Source organism: Quercus lobata, chromosome 12 (assembly GCF_001633185.2).
Source record: "Quercus lobata isolate SW786 chromosome 12, ValleyOak3.0 Primary Assembly, whole genome shotgun sequence".
NCBI lineage: Eukaryota > Viridiplantae > Streptophyta > Magnoliopsida > Fagales > Fagaceae > Quercus > Quercus lobata.
Genome location: NC_044915.1, coordinates 41,610,976 through 41,624,937, shown reverse-complemented (window position 1 = coordinate 41,624,937; position 13,962 = coordinate 41,610,976). Strand labels below are relative to the sequence as shown.

At 34.2% G+C, this 13,962-nt stretch overlaps 1 protein-coding gene across 1 annotated transcript; it reads right to left on the bottom strand.

Moving 5' to 3' along the window:
• Positions 1 to 8,169: 8,169 nt before the first annotated feature.
• On the bottom strand, positions 8,170 to 12,436 carry LOC115971729 (phospholipase A1 PLIP2, chloroplastic). The gene is made up of 5 exons (XM_031091747.1): positions 11,586 to 12,436; positions 10,161 to 10,655; positions 9,776 to 9,835; positions 9,090 to 9,506; positions 8,170 to 8,981 (listed from the first exon to the last, which is right to left on the bottom strand). Exons 1-5 carry the CDS (start codon positions 12,243 to 12,245, stop codon positions 8,403 to 8,405), a joined length of 2,211 nt encoding a protein of 736 aa, XP_030947607.1. The 5' UTR covers positions 12,246 to 12,436; the 3' UTR covers positions 8,170 to 8,402.
• Positions 12,437 to 13,962: the final 1,526 nt, after the last annotated feature.

Sequence of the window (13,962 nt, the reverse complement as noted above, 5' to 3'; positions counted from 1 at the left end):
TTAAGGATTAGGGTTTCTAATCTACTTCTCACAGTATATAAAGAAAACCCTAAGCACGTTTTTATGTGGATTTTCAGAGAGAAAAGAGTGTACCTCTTTTGTATTTAGGGTTTTGTTCCTAAAAAACTCTCTTATGTCTTCTACCAGTATTATTCCTTGAAGAATCTTAAGATCCGGTATTGTAGAAGTTGTTGTCTTCTCTAGTCATCAAATGTGCTGATGATCTAAACCTTCAAGGGTGGTCTTAGAGTCACAAACAGGAGAGTTTGTGTTGCTAAACCTTTGAGTGGGATCTCAAAGTCACAAACGGGGGTGTTTGTGTTTTGCAAAGGCCAAAGAAAGAAGGAGTCCGTGGATTCGGAGCTTGCACGTGGTCGTGCCAGTAAGTTCTACTGGTGGGTAGCAATAAGAAGTCGAGCGTGGGGGCTTGTAAGTCTTATTGTATGAATTTCGATTCTTTCTAGTGGATTTGCTTTTTACCTTAAGGATAGCTAGGTTAAATCCTCCCCAGGTTTTTTACCGGTTTGGTTTTCCTGAGTTATCATATCGTTGTGTTATTTATTTTTCCGCTGTTTTGCATGATATGATTGTTTGATTGTGATAACCTAGATTTGGAATTTGGACTAAGTAAAAACTTGGCTAATTACCTAGGTTAATCCAATTGTGTTTTAAGAGGTCTAAAAACTAACACCTTTTACACCAAATCCGTTCCAACTTATTTAAACAGGTTTATCTCCTCCCTTAGTTTCAGAAGAAAGCTAATAACTTAGCTTTAAAGTTAAGTCATCCATTCCCCTATAAGTAGAGAAGACCTCTTCTATTTTCTGGACAGGGATTCCCTCTGGAGAGTTAGAGAGAAAGCATAAAAGAAAAGCTGTTGTGCAACCATTGTTCTTACTTTGGTTGTAGTTTAGTACTTCCCTGCTTTCTCCCTAGCTCTTTAAGTGATCACTATCCCCTTTAATTTATGATCTATGTTGGTAAGTAGTTAATTGTGTTCTTTAAGTTTCTACACATGCTTGAATAAATGCTTTCAAGTCATTATTTGTTTCTTTCATGATATGCTTGGATGAACATGCCTATATATCTCATTAATATTCCTTTTACATGCTTAGATGAACACTTCTAGGCTAATGCACAACTTTCTCTTGAATGCTTAGATGAACACTTCTAGGCTAATGCACAACTTTCTTTTGAATGCTTAGATGAACATGTCTAGATAGTTGTTTTGTTTTTTCTAAATGCTTAAACGAATATGTCTAAGTATTTTGATTTTCTCTAGATGAACATGTCTAAGAAATTTTTCTTTACTTTTTAATGATAAATAGGATTTTCCTTCACATGCTTGGATGAACACTTCTAAGTTATTATTTGCTTTTCATAACATGCTTAGTTGAACTTGTCTAGGTAGTTGTTTCTCTTTTTTTTGAATGCTTAGATGAACAGGTCTAATTAACATTATGGTTTTCGCTTAAATACTTTGATGAACCTGTCTAGGTGATTTTCTTTGTTCTTCTCATGATTTCTGGGATGATTAGTAGGACTAAAAATAAACTTTCTTTTGCAATTATGTTGATGACAAATAACATAACGACTTTTTTTTCCTTCACATTATTAGATGAACATGTCTAGGCTAGGAATTCTTTGTTTTCATTAATTTCTTGGATGAACATGTCATTACCTTCATGCTTTCTTTACATTTACATTGATATCTAACAAATTTCACTTCTTGTTTTGGTTTATGTCAAATTCCCAACACATATTTGTTTACAGTTCTAGCAAATTAACATGTTTATATGATATATTATTTTGTATTTGTTTGACATGACATGATATTGGCCACCACAACCTAGGAGATCGGTTTTACCGGGCGAGATGGATTCTTAATCCCTTCCCACCTCGTAAATTAGCCTCCGAACCAAAATTAAGGGTTCAAGACTAGGCTCTTGTGTATGCAATTTTACATTTTTTTTAGAATGTAACTAGGAAACAAAGTAATGTAATTTACTTTCTTAGATTGTATCTAGGATAAAAAAGCATTGTAAATTTTGTTACAAAATTGATGTAAATTGTCATATATATATATATATATATATATTAATACAACAGAAGCATTTTTTTTTATAATGAAGGTTTTCTTATTTTTTCCATTTAAATTAAATAAGTGGCGACTCCATGTAAAAAAATCAATCTAGGGGGGAGTACATTTTACAGTGAATTCGACATTTTGACCATCACGATCCCACCCATTCGCGCGGGTTAGGCCCAGTTTGAGAAAAACGTTGGCAAGCCGAGGTTGCGATCGCTCACATTTATGTGCCTCAACATTTTTATCATGAGTTTGAATCTTCTATCTCACATGTTGTACTAGGAGAGATTTCTTTTATCTTAGAGAGAATGAGATTTAACGTAGAAGAACTCAATTATTCAATAATTAAATTTACAATCTGAAATTTCCCAAAAGTTAAATTCTCAAGCCCATATATAAAATATATATGTGATAATCTTCCCCCCCCCCCCCCCCATTTAAATAATTCAGTTTCATCTAATTTTCAGCCACATGTGACATTATTTGATATATATTTGTGGTTTAGAGCATTCCTATCTAATTATGCAAAAAATCTATATTTGGTCCATTCGGTCTTATTCAGTTTTATTCAATCCACTTTGGTTCTATTCAATCCTATTTGGTCTTATTCTGTCCACTTTGGTCTTATTCAGTACACTTCGATCCATTTTGGTCCTATTCGATTGATTTTAGTCCTATTCAATTCACTTTGGTTTTATTCTGTCATATTTGATTTATTTGGTCGTATTCAGTCTACTTCGGTTCTATTTAGTCTACTTTAATTCTAATCGGTCCCATGCATTATTATTTGGTCCTATTCAGTCCACTTTGGTCTTATTCTGTCCACATTGTTTCTATTCAATCTATTCTGACCACTTCAATCCAATTTGGTCCTCTTATTTGGTCCATTTTGTCCATTTTGGTCCTATTCAAACCATTCTCCCTATTCGGTCCACTTTCATCCTATTCGGTCAACTTTAGTCCTATTCTGTCAACTTCAATCCATTCGGTTCAATTTAATCCAATTCTGTCCATCTTGGTATACTTTGGTCTATTTTGGTCTACTTTGGCCCATTTTGATCTACTTTGGTCCATTTTTGTGCACTTACATAATGGCAAAAGATAGGTTTGAGTTGAGAGAACCTATTCTAAATCCAAAATTATAATATGCTCGGAACTTCTTCTCAAAAAATAAAATAAAATAAAATAGAAAGAAGAAAAAGAAGAAAGAAATGTATTGGCTTCCTTTAATTAAGGGATGTCACTCTCCTTATTGACTTATTCACTAATGCATTGTTACAAATTATAGTTGAAATGAAATTGGTATTGTTGAAATCAGGGAGAGCTACTGAGTTGGTCTTCAAAATGATTGGAGCATTTCGTCAAACATGTGTAAGCTCCAAATGGCTTTACTTGCATACTAATTTACAGTCAAAAGGGGGAAAATTGTATCAGTATTCAGTCAAAGAAACACTGAAAAGTCTAAAATACATGCCTGGAATAAGATGGCTGGGCAGGTAACACTTTTATAAATTAGACCCTGAACAGATCTTTTCCAAGATCAAGTCTTATCTCTACCAGGATTTTTTATTTTATTTTGGTTAATAGGTTAATTTTCAAGCTCATAATATCACTGGTTGGGCCGTGTTTTGTAGTTGGAATGGGCTTATCTTCAGCTTCTCTTTTTTGGACCTGAATTTAAAATAAGATCAAGTGTATTATCTTCGGCTTCTCTTTTGCCGGCAATCTATATAATTATTCATCAGAAAAAAATAAATAAAATAAAAAATCATGGATTAGACTGGTATTCAGAATATCAGAATAGGCTACTGTCGTTCTTTACTTTTAGTAACTTTAGTTTGCCGTCTTTAGTTTCGAACTCCCAAGTCATATTATTACTACTTTTGCAGAGATTTTTGTTTGAGTGGACAACTGCTTTAGTTTTTTTTTTTTTGGAGAAACTGCTTTAGTTAGTGTCACTTCATGTTCTTATTTTAATTTGGCCATAGATGAAGTCCGTACTCGTGTATTAGACCCCTTAAAGTTATGACATATTTTACCATATGTGTCATAATCTTGTCGTGTGCACATATATACTGAAGCATGTCGGTTCCTAATTCTTTAGGAGCAGTTCAAATGCATTCTACATTTGATATCTCATTTGAATGTATAATCATATTTTTACTTATTAAAAAAAGTTTGTTAAAAAAATATTTATAGCTTGCATTCGGATTTGAAAAACATTTAGTAGTTTAAATTGTTTTATATAAATTTAATAATGCATGGTTTGAGCTTTGGAGATTTTGCAAAAACAAAAACAATTTTATGAATTTAAAATTACATCTTATATCTAATCATTATAAATCAAATTATTAAAGTTTAAATCCATTCATAAATTTCATCAATAAAAATAAAATTAAAAAAAAAAAAACTGTTATTCATACTCTATTCAAGTTATTTAAACTAAAAACTTAAATTTGAATAATTTTCTTTAAATATTTCTATACTTAGAAGAATGGATCTAAAAACTAACACAATGCAAAGCATAACTTGGTAATTCATGATATTTGGATAGATCACGTCAAGAATACAACAATTAATTAATTAATTACTATTTATGTGTAATTGTGTATTTTATTTATTGATAGGTATATTTTAAGTTTCAAAATAAATACAACTATCAAAATTATATCTAAAACCAATTTTTTTTTTTTATAAAAAATAAACAAAAAATTCCCTCCCAACACATCAAGGAGTCTTCCTAACATTTAAGACATACAGGTTGGGGGTTTTGGATTGTACATACTTCTTAGTTTCTATCCAAATAAATTTGGCATAAAGAGATTGAGACACAAAAACATAGTGTGGTCTTCTTAAGAAACCAATATTTTGGCTCCAAAAGTTGGTTAGGATTAGGAATCAATAATTGAAGATTTCAATTGGCTTAATTGATAGTCTCTTCTCTTGTAATTTAAAGGATGGGAAAGTTTAAGATCAACCCACCTAGATCTGAGACTTGTGAACTAAGATTTTGTGTTTTTTTTGTAGTCTTTCTATCGCAGTATAGTCCGAGCATCAAATCCTTATTCAGCCAAGCTATTAAGCAGGGTTTATTCTACGCTGAAAAATTACTCTCCTACAATTTTATTGCTTTACACATTTAAAAGTAGAGCCTTTTACACTAACTAAATAACTTTTACACATTTACTCTATCTAAAAATAACAATATCACTTTTTAGCACTCTAAGAGCATTCCCATCAGCTCTTTAAAAAAAATGCCATTTTGACACACTAAAAACCCACTTTATCATTTTAGCACATCATTTTACAACATACCATTTATCAGATGTTCTATACTTCAATTCTATATATTAAAATAATATTTCCTACACATTAAAATAATATATTTACCCAAAACCAAGCAAATATACAAATGCACAGCCCAATCGCCACCAGGTCCAATAGCCTCCGCTACAACCACCGTCACAACAACAACCACTGCTACAACCACCGCCACAAACTACAACCACAATCACCGGATCCTCCAACAAATTCCAAATCCAAAAACCTCAACCAAAAAAAAAAAAAACTCAAAATCTTCAACAAAACCCCAACCCAACAGATCAATCAATGACCAAACTCAACCAACCATCGGCGACAAGATCGGCGGCAAGAGCTGTGGAGGACGACGAGCAAAGAACGGCGACTGTGGAGGACGATGAACAAAGAACGACTACTGTAGAGGACGACGAGCAAAGATTGGCGACTACCCCTGGGCGAGCAGAGCTTCAGATTGGCGAGCAGAGGTTCAGATTGACGAGCTTCAATCAGCGAGCTCTGCTTCAGATCGAAATCGCCTTCTCAGGAAAAAAAAAAAAAGAGGCGCAGAGACGGAGAGATGGAGAGATAAAAAAAAAAAATGAAACTGAGAAAGAAATAGAGAGCAACGGGCAACGGAGAGATGGAGAGGAGAGAGAGAGAGAGAGAAAGAGCTATGTTGCAAACAGAGAGAGATGTGTTGGGAGGAGAGAGAAAAGTGAATAAAATAAGAAAAAAAATTATAGCATTGATGTCCGTACCGTCTCATATTTGAGACGGTACTGTAACGATGTGCCAAATTTTTTGGCATTTGGCACACCTAATGAAAGTGCTCTAAAAGGTTATATTGTTATTTTTAGTGCTATTTTATCAAAAAGCAATGTGGTTATATTGGTTGTGTTCACATTTCTTTTTAATGAATTTCTTATATTATTTTAATTAAATAACTAAAGATATAGTTTTATTAATGCTAGATATATTATAAAGTGAGGAGATAAAATAAACGGAATATATAAATTTTTTTTTTTTAAGAATACAGTTGGTCTTGAGTTTGAGGTTTACAGTTTTCATGCACAGTGTTATTTGGTCAAACCAAGTTGTTTTGCACACTCGACTTTTCTGACTGTAATCTATTGCACTCCGCACCTGATGATGAAAATCCAAACTAGCAAATCCTTCGAGAGATATTTACGCAAAAGTTTAGTTGCCCAAAAAAAACTTTTGAGAGGCAAAAGACTGAAAAGCATCACTTCTGAATTAACAGGAATCTAATTATTATTAGATGAGTAATCCTAGTACCATATAAAGTCGTATAATATTGGCCATAACTTGCCCAACGAGTTATGGTTTATAAAAGAGTGTTCTTACATAGACCCATTATCACTTCTTTACCAATCATAACTCGTCATATTAGAGAATTGTGGCTAATATTGTGCCATTTTATGTGGCACAAGAATTTTTATGTTTAGATTGATTAAAGCAGTTTGATTTTGAGTGTAAATAGTTCTTAACCCCACACCTGTCCAATAAGCATATGATTAAAGTTTCAGTTTGATTATTAGTCTATTTTCTTTCCCTATTTTTGTTTCACCCAACCACAAGGTCGGTCCTATAAATAACACCAAAAAATTGTAATGTCATATTCATATGACTTTGGCCTCTTGTAAATGGTCCACAGCTAACTTTTTTTAGTATCCTAACATTCCCTGGATTCAAGCCGAAGTAGATGGAGAATCTGGAAAGCAAAATTCACACTCAACAAAATCATGCACAAATTGACTGATTTGGAAAACTGAAACTAGGAATAAGATATGAAAGTGACAATATTATAGGTTCCCCAAAAGCAGTAATATTTATTTCACACATTCGAGGTTTGCATTATTTTTTTTACAACTACGTGAAATTTATATGTTAGTGAGATTTATATGTTTCAAGAGCGATGATACATATATTGGATATAATATATATATATATATATATATCTCTCTCTCTCTATCTTGTCCTAAACACTATTGCAATGCGCGCATATGCAAAAGAACGTTGCTGCGGAGAGAAGTTAGATTGTTGAGTACTTGAGTTCACCCACTATCCATCTATCTAAAGCCTTGTTGGATGGATAGATAGGCATTTGAGAATTGAGAGCTCAGCCATTTTAGACTGGGGACACCTATTTTGTCTGCAACCCAACTTTTTGTGCACCCTTAAAATGACCAAAGACTTGTGAACCAACACGTTCTACACATGGCTCATCAAGTGGGCAAGATCTCAAGAATGCAGGTTCTAGTTAGTTTCATTGAAATTGGCTTTTTGCTATTTGTTTTTTTCGTTATCTCCTCTTGAAAGCAAAATATGGCATGCATTTTGAAATGTTACCGTGACAAAATTAAAGAGCTTCACAAATCACAATCTGAATGATTTCCCCAAAGAGACCTCAAAACTATCTACCTTGTTATGAATTTATGACATATATTTATGGATAGCCGAATTATTGGGCTGATCGAATATTTGTCCCTAGCCTACCTAAATATAAACCACACACCACCACCGATGTGCTGAGATATCGTGTTTATAACACCCACGCAAGACCTCGCTTTCATCTCTTTCCCATTGATGTTTTAGCACCAACAAGGAACCTAAGACGACAGTTCTGTCATTTTCTTGCATCAAACATATTTACTCTCTATAATATCAGAGAGAATACTTTGGAGAAAACAACTATGACTCAGTAATTGTAACCGTATCCAAAATTAGATCACCAAACTTTTTAGAAACCGATGGTGTAATTTCATTTGTAAATTGTAACCACTGATATTTCAATTTTTAAGTGTTGTTTACATGCCGTTTGGATATCCCCCATCTAAAAAAATACAATTTGCATTGCTTTGAGCTTTTAGAACCAATGAATAAAAGAATCAATCTAACCACCCTGATAGCCATGTGCCCTCCACCTATACAACTATGTGCTATCCCAGCAAATAAAATGGAACGTCATGTACCAAAGCCTAAATAGAAATGGTCAATGAAAATTGAACACGCTGTATGCCCCTAAGAGTAACAATCGAGCTGGGAACAAGAGCACAACAAACAAATGCATGTGCAGTGATGCAACCAGCCTACTGAAACGTTTCAAGGATTCTCTACCTGTATGTAAGATGCCAGAGAAATTGACCCGGTCTTGGCCTATGTTGATTGATATCATGGGCTTCCCCACAACTATACCAGCATTGACACCACGGGGTGCCACAAGGGGCCACCAAACTTTGCGGCGTTTCTCTCTCCTGGCCTTCCTGATGCGGTTAAGCTCTTGGCGAATCACACCCCTGACAGATTTCATGTAAGAGTTCATGTCATGATCTCTTTGGATGGTTCCTTCAGAACCATATGCAGAACGATCTCTTAGGATCTCAAGTGGGTGTGGTGAGTTAAAGAACACCATTTGGGCAGCCTGGAGCTGCTTCTCTGCATCATTGCTATCTGACAATGGGCAACTTAGAAGGTATAGACCAGTGCCTGAAGGAAGGAGATGATGGTTAGGAGAGAATTTCTCATCCGGCTGTAGAATTAGAATCTCCCCCATTGGAGCAAAGAGAAGTTTCTGTAGTAAAATGATAAACGAAAATAGGGTCAGATAGGTTAAATCAGTGTAGAGAAATTGCTAGTTTCACAAGCTCATACTTCTCTTTCTAAAAGAGTGAAATTTTACCTGGTTATTGAGACAAGGATGATTGCGGAAGTTCCCATTGACAGCCTTGAGAAGCTCCGCAACGTGATTAGGATAATTGCATGAGAAAGCCCGGGGTACAATGTCTCTGTGCATTGTGATCGATTGAACATGATTCCGTGGCAATCCAAGCTTGCGAAGCAAACGGTCACCTCCACACATGATAGATGGTGCACCAAATGTGATAACAGGAAGTAAGGATGAGATTGGCACTTCACACCGTATCAGCAACATGAGATTTACAAGTAGTGCCAAGCTTCCCCCAAGAGAGTGTCCAGTGAAACGGAAGGTAGCTTTGTCTCCACGAGATTTTAAGTGTGCATGGATCTCTGGCAACATCTGTTGATAGATACCTTTTGCAGCTTCATAAATACCTCTGTGCACAACCACATCTAGTTCCTGGACAAATAAGACGTATTGCATTCCTCAATTTTGGGAAAGATACACACAAAGATTCTTATATTATACTAGCTTTACACAGAAGGACAGCTCAGAACATTCAGCACTTTTACCTGATATAAACTTAACTTTGAAGTCAACATATAACTAGTTTTTTTTTTTTTTTTTTCAATCATTAACAATCAGAACCAATACTAAATAACAGAAACCTTTAAAAATGGCGATATGTATCTGGCAAATTCCAAAAGATGGTCAAAAAAAGAATTTACCTCAAATTGAACGGGTTCAAAAAGTAAATTTGCTTGCCAAGATGCTAGTGATTCTGACCCCTGCACAGGAAAATTTTCAGTAAGACCAAATATAAACAAGATACCAAAAGTTATCAGGCTTCTTATGTCATTGGGTGAAAGGCATAATCATCAGTCAAACTACAGCCAATAAATGCACTATTGATCTTTTATTATTTTTATTATTATTATTTATTTTATAGGTCAATAACAATTTATTAGATCATAGTCCAAAATGCATCAATGTGACCATTCATCAAGTGGTATAAAATTCTTATACAGTGTGCAGAAGCAGTCCCCTGTTGCCTTCTGCCCTAGAAAATTGTTTTATATAAAGTAACTAGCATTAATAATTGATTAACCCTACCTGAATGACAAAGTATCTTGTACCAGTCTGATCTTCATCACATATGAACCACTCACAGGGTGATGAACGCATTGAGTTCAAATCATCCGCAACAGCCTGCTTCACTTCCTCCTTTGCAGCAACCACGGCTGTCACTGAGTCCGTAGTTGCCATGAAAGAAGCCATTTCTGAGTTCATCATATTAGCACCACCATCCCTACTGCCACTTTCTTCAGGTTCACCAGCCTCGGTTTTTGAGGACTTGAATGGAAGTATGCTCTTTGTATGAGAATGCAGATAGGAAGCAGCAGAGGCAGCAATTTGATATGCAGCAGATGCACTTATCCGATACCCTTCTTCCTTCTGCTCCTTGCCTTCTGCCTCATCTTTTGAATCACTTTCTGCTTCTGGGCTTTCAGTTGATACCTGATTTTTCTCAGCTTGTGCTGCCAATTCCTTCTTCTCAATTGATGACATTACAAAACGCAAACCATGATATTTCAAGAGATTTCCTGGCTGGATTTCCAATAGTCAAAATAAATTATTGTCATATAATTTATATTGGAAAACTAAAATCTCCAGAAAGTAAATTTGTGGGATAGATGATTTATGCAATCCATGGAAAAAATTTAAACAACAATTTTCTATTAAATAATGCAAGTAGAACATAGAACACAGAACATCAACCTGAATAAAATACAGATTGTAAATCAAATGATACTTTACTTCAAATGAAAAAGGAATCCAAACTACACCAAACCAAATGTCAACATAAGAATTTCTGTGAGTACTATATTCACATGATTGATTTCCTTTATGCACAAAGACAACTCAAAGGGTTCACATATACAGCACAAAATCATTAAATTGGGACCTCCATAAACAAAAAATTTCTTGCAGAAAGTGAAAAATAAAATCAATCAAACCATATAATTGTAAGCCAAACCGAAACCTATCACGGCATAATTTTATTATCCTGGTAACAGAAATCTCATACTCTGTAGGGGTTTGAGAAAGGTATAAAATTCCTGTGATCTAATTCAAAAACCGCCACTTGATAAAAAATTTCCAGAAAAAGATTCCTGAATTGAGTGAATTCTCATTTCCCATTTGGTTTCAGACCAAGCAGAGGATAATCAAAACAAATCAAAAAGTGCTCAAACTTCGAGCAATGTGGATCCACCAATGAACAAAAAAACACTAATTAAGATCAGGTACGCCTCCACAGAAAAACCCCAACAGTAAAAATACAAACTTTACAATGGGAAAAAGGAATTTTGTTTTTCATAACATACCATTCCATAAACCCATCAAACATATTCTAAATCAAACCCCCCAAAAAAAAAAAGCTCCAATTTTTTAATTTATTTCAACATTACCAATTCATAAACCCGTCTAACATATTACAAATCAAATCAAAGAAACAGATGTGGGCAAAGTTTGTACCTTGATTTTGGGAATGGAATAGGCCAAGTTTCCCAAATACGACATTTTAGCATACAACCTAGCCTCTGCCAAAGACACCCTCCTTAGCAATCTCGAAAACGAATCTCTATCAAAACCAACCTGTTTTTCATCATCATGATCAGCAACACTACAAAGCTCACAATCTTCTTCTTCTTCGTCTTCACCAATTGCCACACCCTCTTGTTCCACCTTCTCTTCTTTCTCTACCTCCCACACAAGCCCAGCTTCAGCCCTCTCCTTCGACAGCGATCTAACATGTAAAATCTTCAAAACCCAGTTCTCACTTTTTTCCCTCTTATGAAAATCCTCCTCCTCCTCCTCTTCCTCTTCCTGCTCCACCACTATTTCATCGCTAACAACAACGTTATTGGTCTTGTTGTTGTCAACCAAAACGGCGTCGTCTAAGGCCAACCCATTGTGCCTACCGCCACCACCACCACCATCTCCACCTCTATTCTTATTACCAGGCCACAAAGACAGAGACTTCAGAGGGTACGCGAAAGGAAACCTCAAAAACGGTGCCGTTTTCTGCTGAGGCTTAGCGCTCACCTGAGACGGCGTCGTTCGGAGCTCCCCAGTTGCAGAGATCGTCCCATGATGATGGATCCCAATTCCTGTCTTCAAATACAAACTATCCATTTATGTTTCTTTCTTTATTTCTTTCCTCTGTTTGTTCTTCGTTACTTTTGATGATGTATAAATTATAACGTTGCGCTTGCTTCTCTCTCAGAAACTGTAGAGACTTTTAAAAGGCGCACGCGCAATCTTTGAACTTTACAAATGGCCTTCTTCTTTCATTTTCTTTTATAGAAGAGAGACACGGAAAGAGACAGAGAGGAGAGGTTTTTAAGGAAAGAAAAGGAGGAGAGAAGAGCAAAACGGCATTTGTTACCAAATAAATAGGTCACCAACCATCACAGCCCTTTTTAACGATCTTTCCCGTTGGATATCTCCCAAATTCTACTTCTCTCTCTTAATATAAAAATAATTTTTTTTATTCAGCTGCTTTAAATTAAAATTAGTAATAACTTAGATTTAAAATTTATTATAAAAATGTTATGAATATCGTACTTCTAAAAACATAAAAGAAGACAATTGCATACTCTTAGTGCAATAGTCATTTCACAAGTATAAGTGCTCATGAAATGTGGGGGGTAAAAACTGAAATTTAAGTTTTCAGGAGAGAGTTTCATAAACATATATACTTAGATTAGATTAGAGTAGAATTTCTATCTTAAATAAATAAATAAAAGAGCAATACACACAAAATATATATATATATATATATATTTTTCATAATAGTTGAGTTGGCAAACTTTTATTAGTTCTCATCTTGGTTCACTACTAACATCACATTTCTACTTTACCATTATCAATATGCCACATCAACGGGTTGGAAAAATTTTATCAAATTTTTTGTGTCTAGATTTTCTTTATAAAAAATTCTACGTGATTATTAGTAATTTTACATATAAAACAAGATAATAGAATTTAAGTAATATTAAATTTTAAAAAAATATATATATATATATAAAATACTTCAAATCAGTTTTAGCCTAAACCCCCAAATGTATCAAGCTATATTGTTTGCACTTACTAAAATTTTTTAGGAAATTTCTAATTATGTTATTGAACTTGTAATTAATTTTAGTTCTCATTAAATGAGAACCAATAATTTTTTTTATATTTATTAATGGATCTAATTAATCGGGGAGTCTTTAAAATATTTATTAATTGGCTATTTTAAAATGGTTTGATACCTTTTATTAAAAATATAAAATGAAAAAAAAAAGTTTCGTTGCTTTTTTTATAAAATTTTTTTTAAAATATTTTATTTATTTATTTAGTTTATGGAGAACAAGGATAGAGGATTGAACTTGCAAAGGCAACAAGTACAACAAATTTATTAGGTGTTAATTAGATTACAAGTCTATTGACGTATTGACAACAAATTTTTAAGTGTCAATTGAGTAAGGGGAAGTGAAATTAACTTGGAAACCTTTACAAGATTTATTGATTTGAATCAATTTTGTCTATATTTTTATTTTGGAGGTACGTATATATTTATTTTATTATTATTTATGAATTTGAACGTCGAATTAGGTTGGAAGAATGGCATGAATTTCCCGATTTCGTACGAAAGCGCGTGGTGGGACCCGTCTATATGACTGTCTCTCAATTCTTCTTCAGATTGCTTGCTGAGGGATACATGTTACTCTACTGATAATATCTATCTGTAAGACGCCACGTCAGATGGTACAGATGAACTAAAAAACACAGCGGTGACGGGTCCGTAAAGCACCAAAAGTTGTTCATTTTTTTTGGAATATAGTGTATACGAGATCTACACGCTGTG

Excerpts from the sequence above, each read along its gene's own strand:
- LOC115971729 (XM_031091747.1), bottom strand. The coding sequence starts at position 12,245 with ATGGATAGTTTGTATTTGAAGACAGGAATTGGGATCCATCATCATGGG. Across the intron at positions 10,656-11,585 it reads ATTCCATTCCCAAAATCAAG|CCAGGAAATCTCTTGAAATA; the intron begins GTACAAACTTTG and ends TTGGAAATCCAG. Across the intron at positions 9,507-9,775 it reads TTGAACCCGTTCAATTTGAG|GAACTAGATGTGGTTGTGCA; the intron begins GTAAATTCTTTT and ends TTATTTGTCCAG.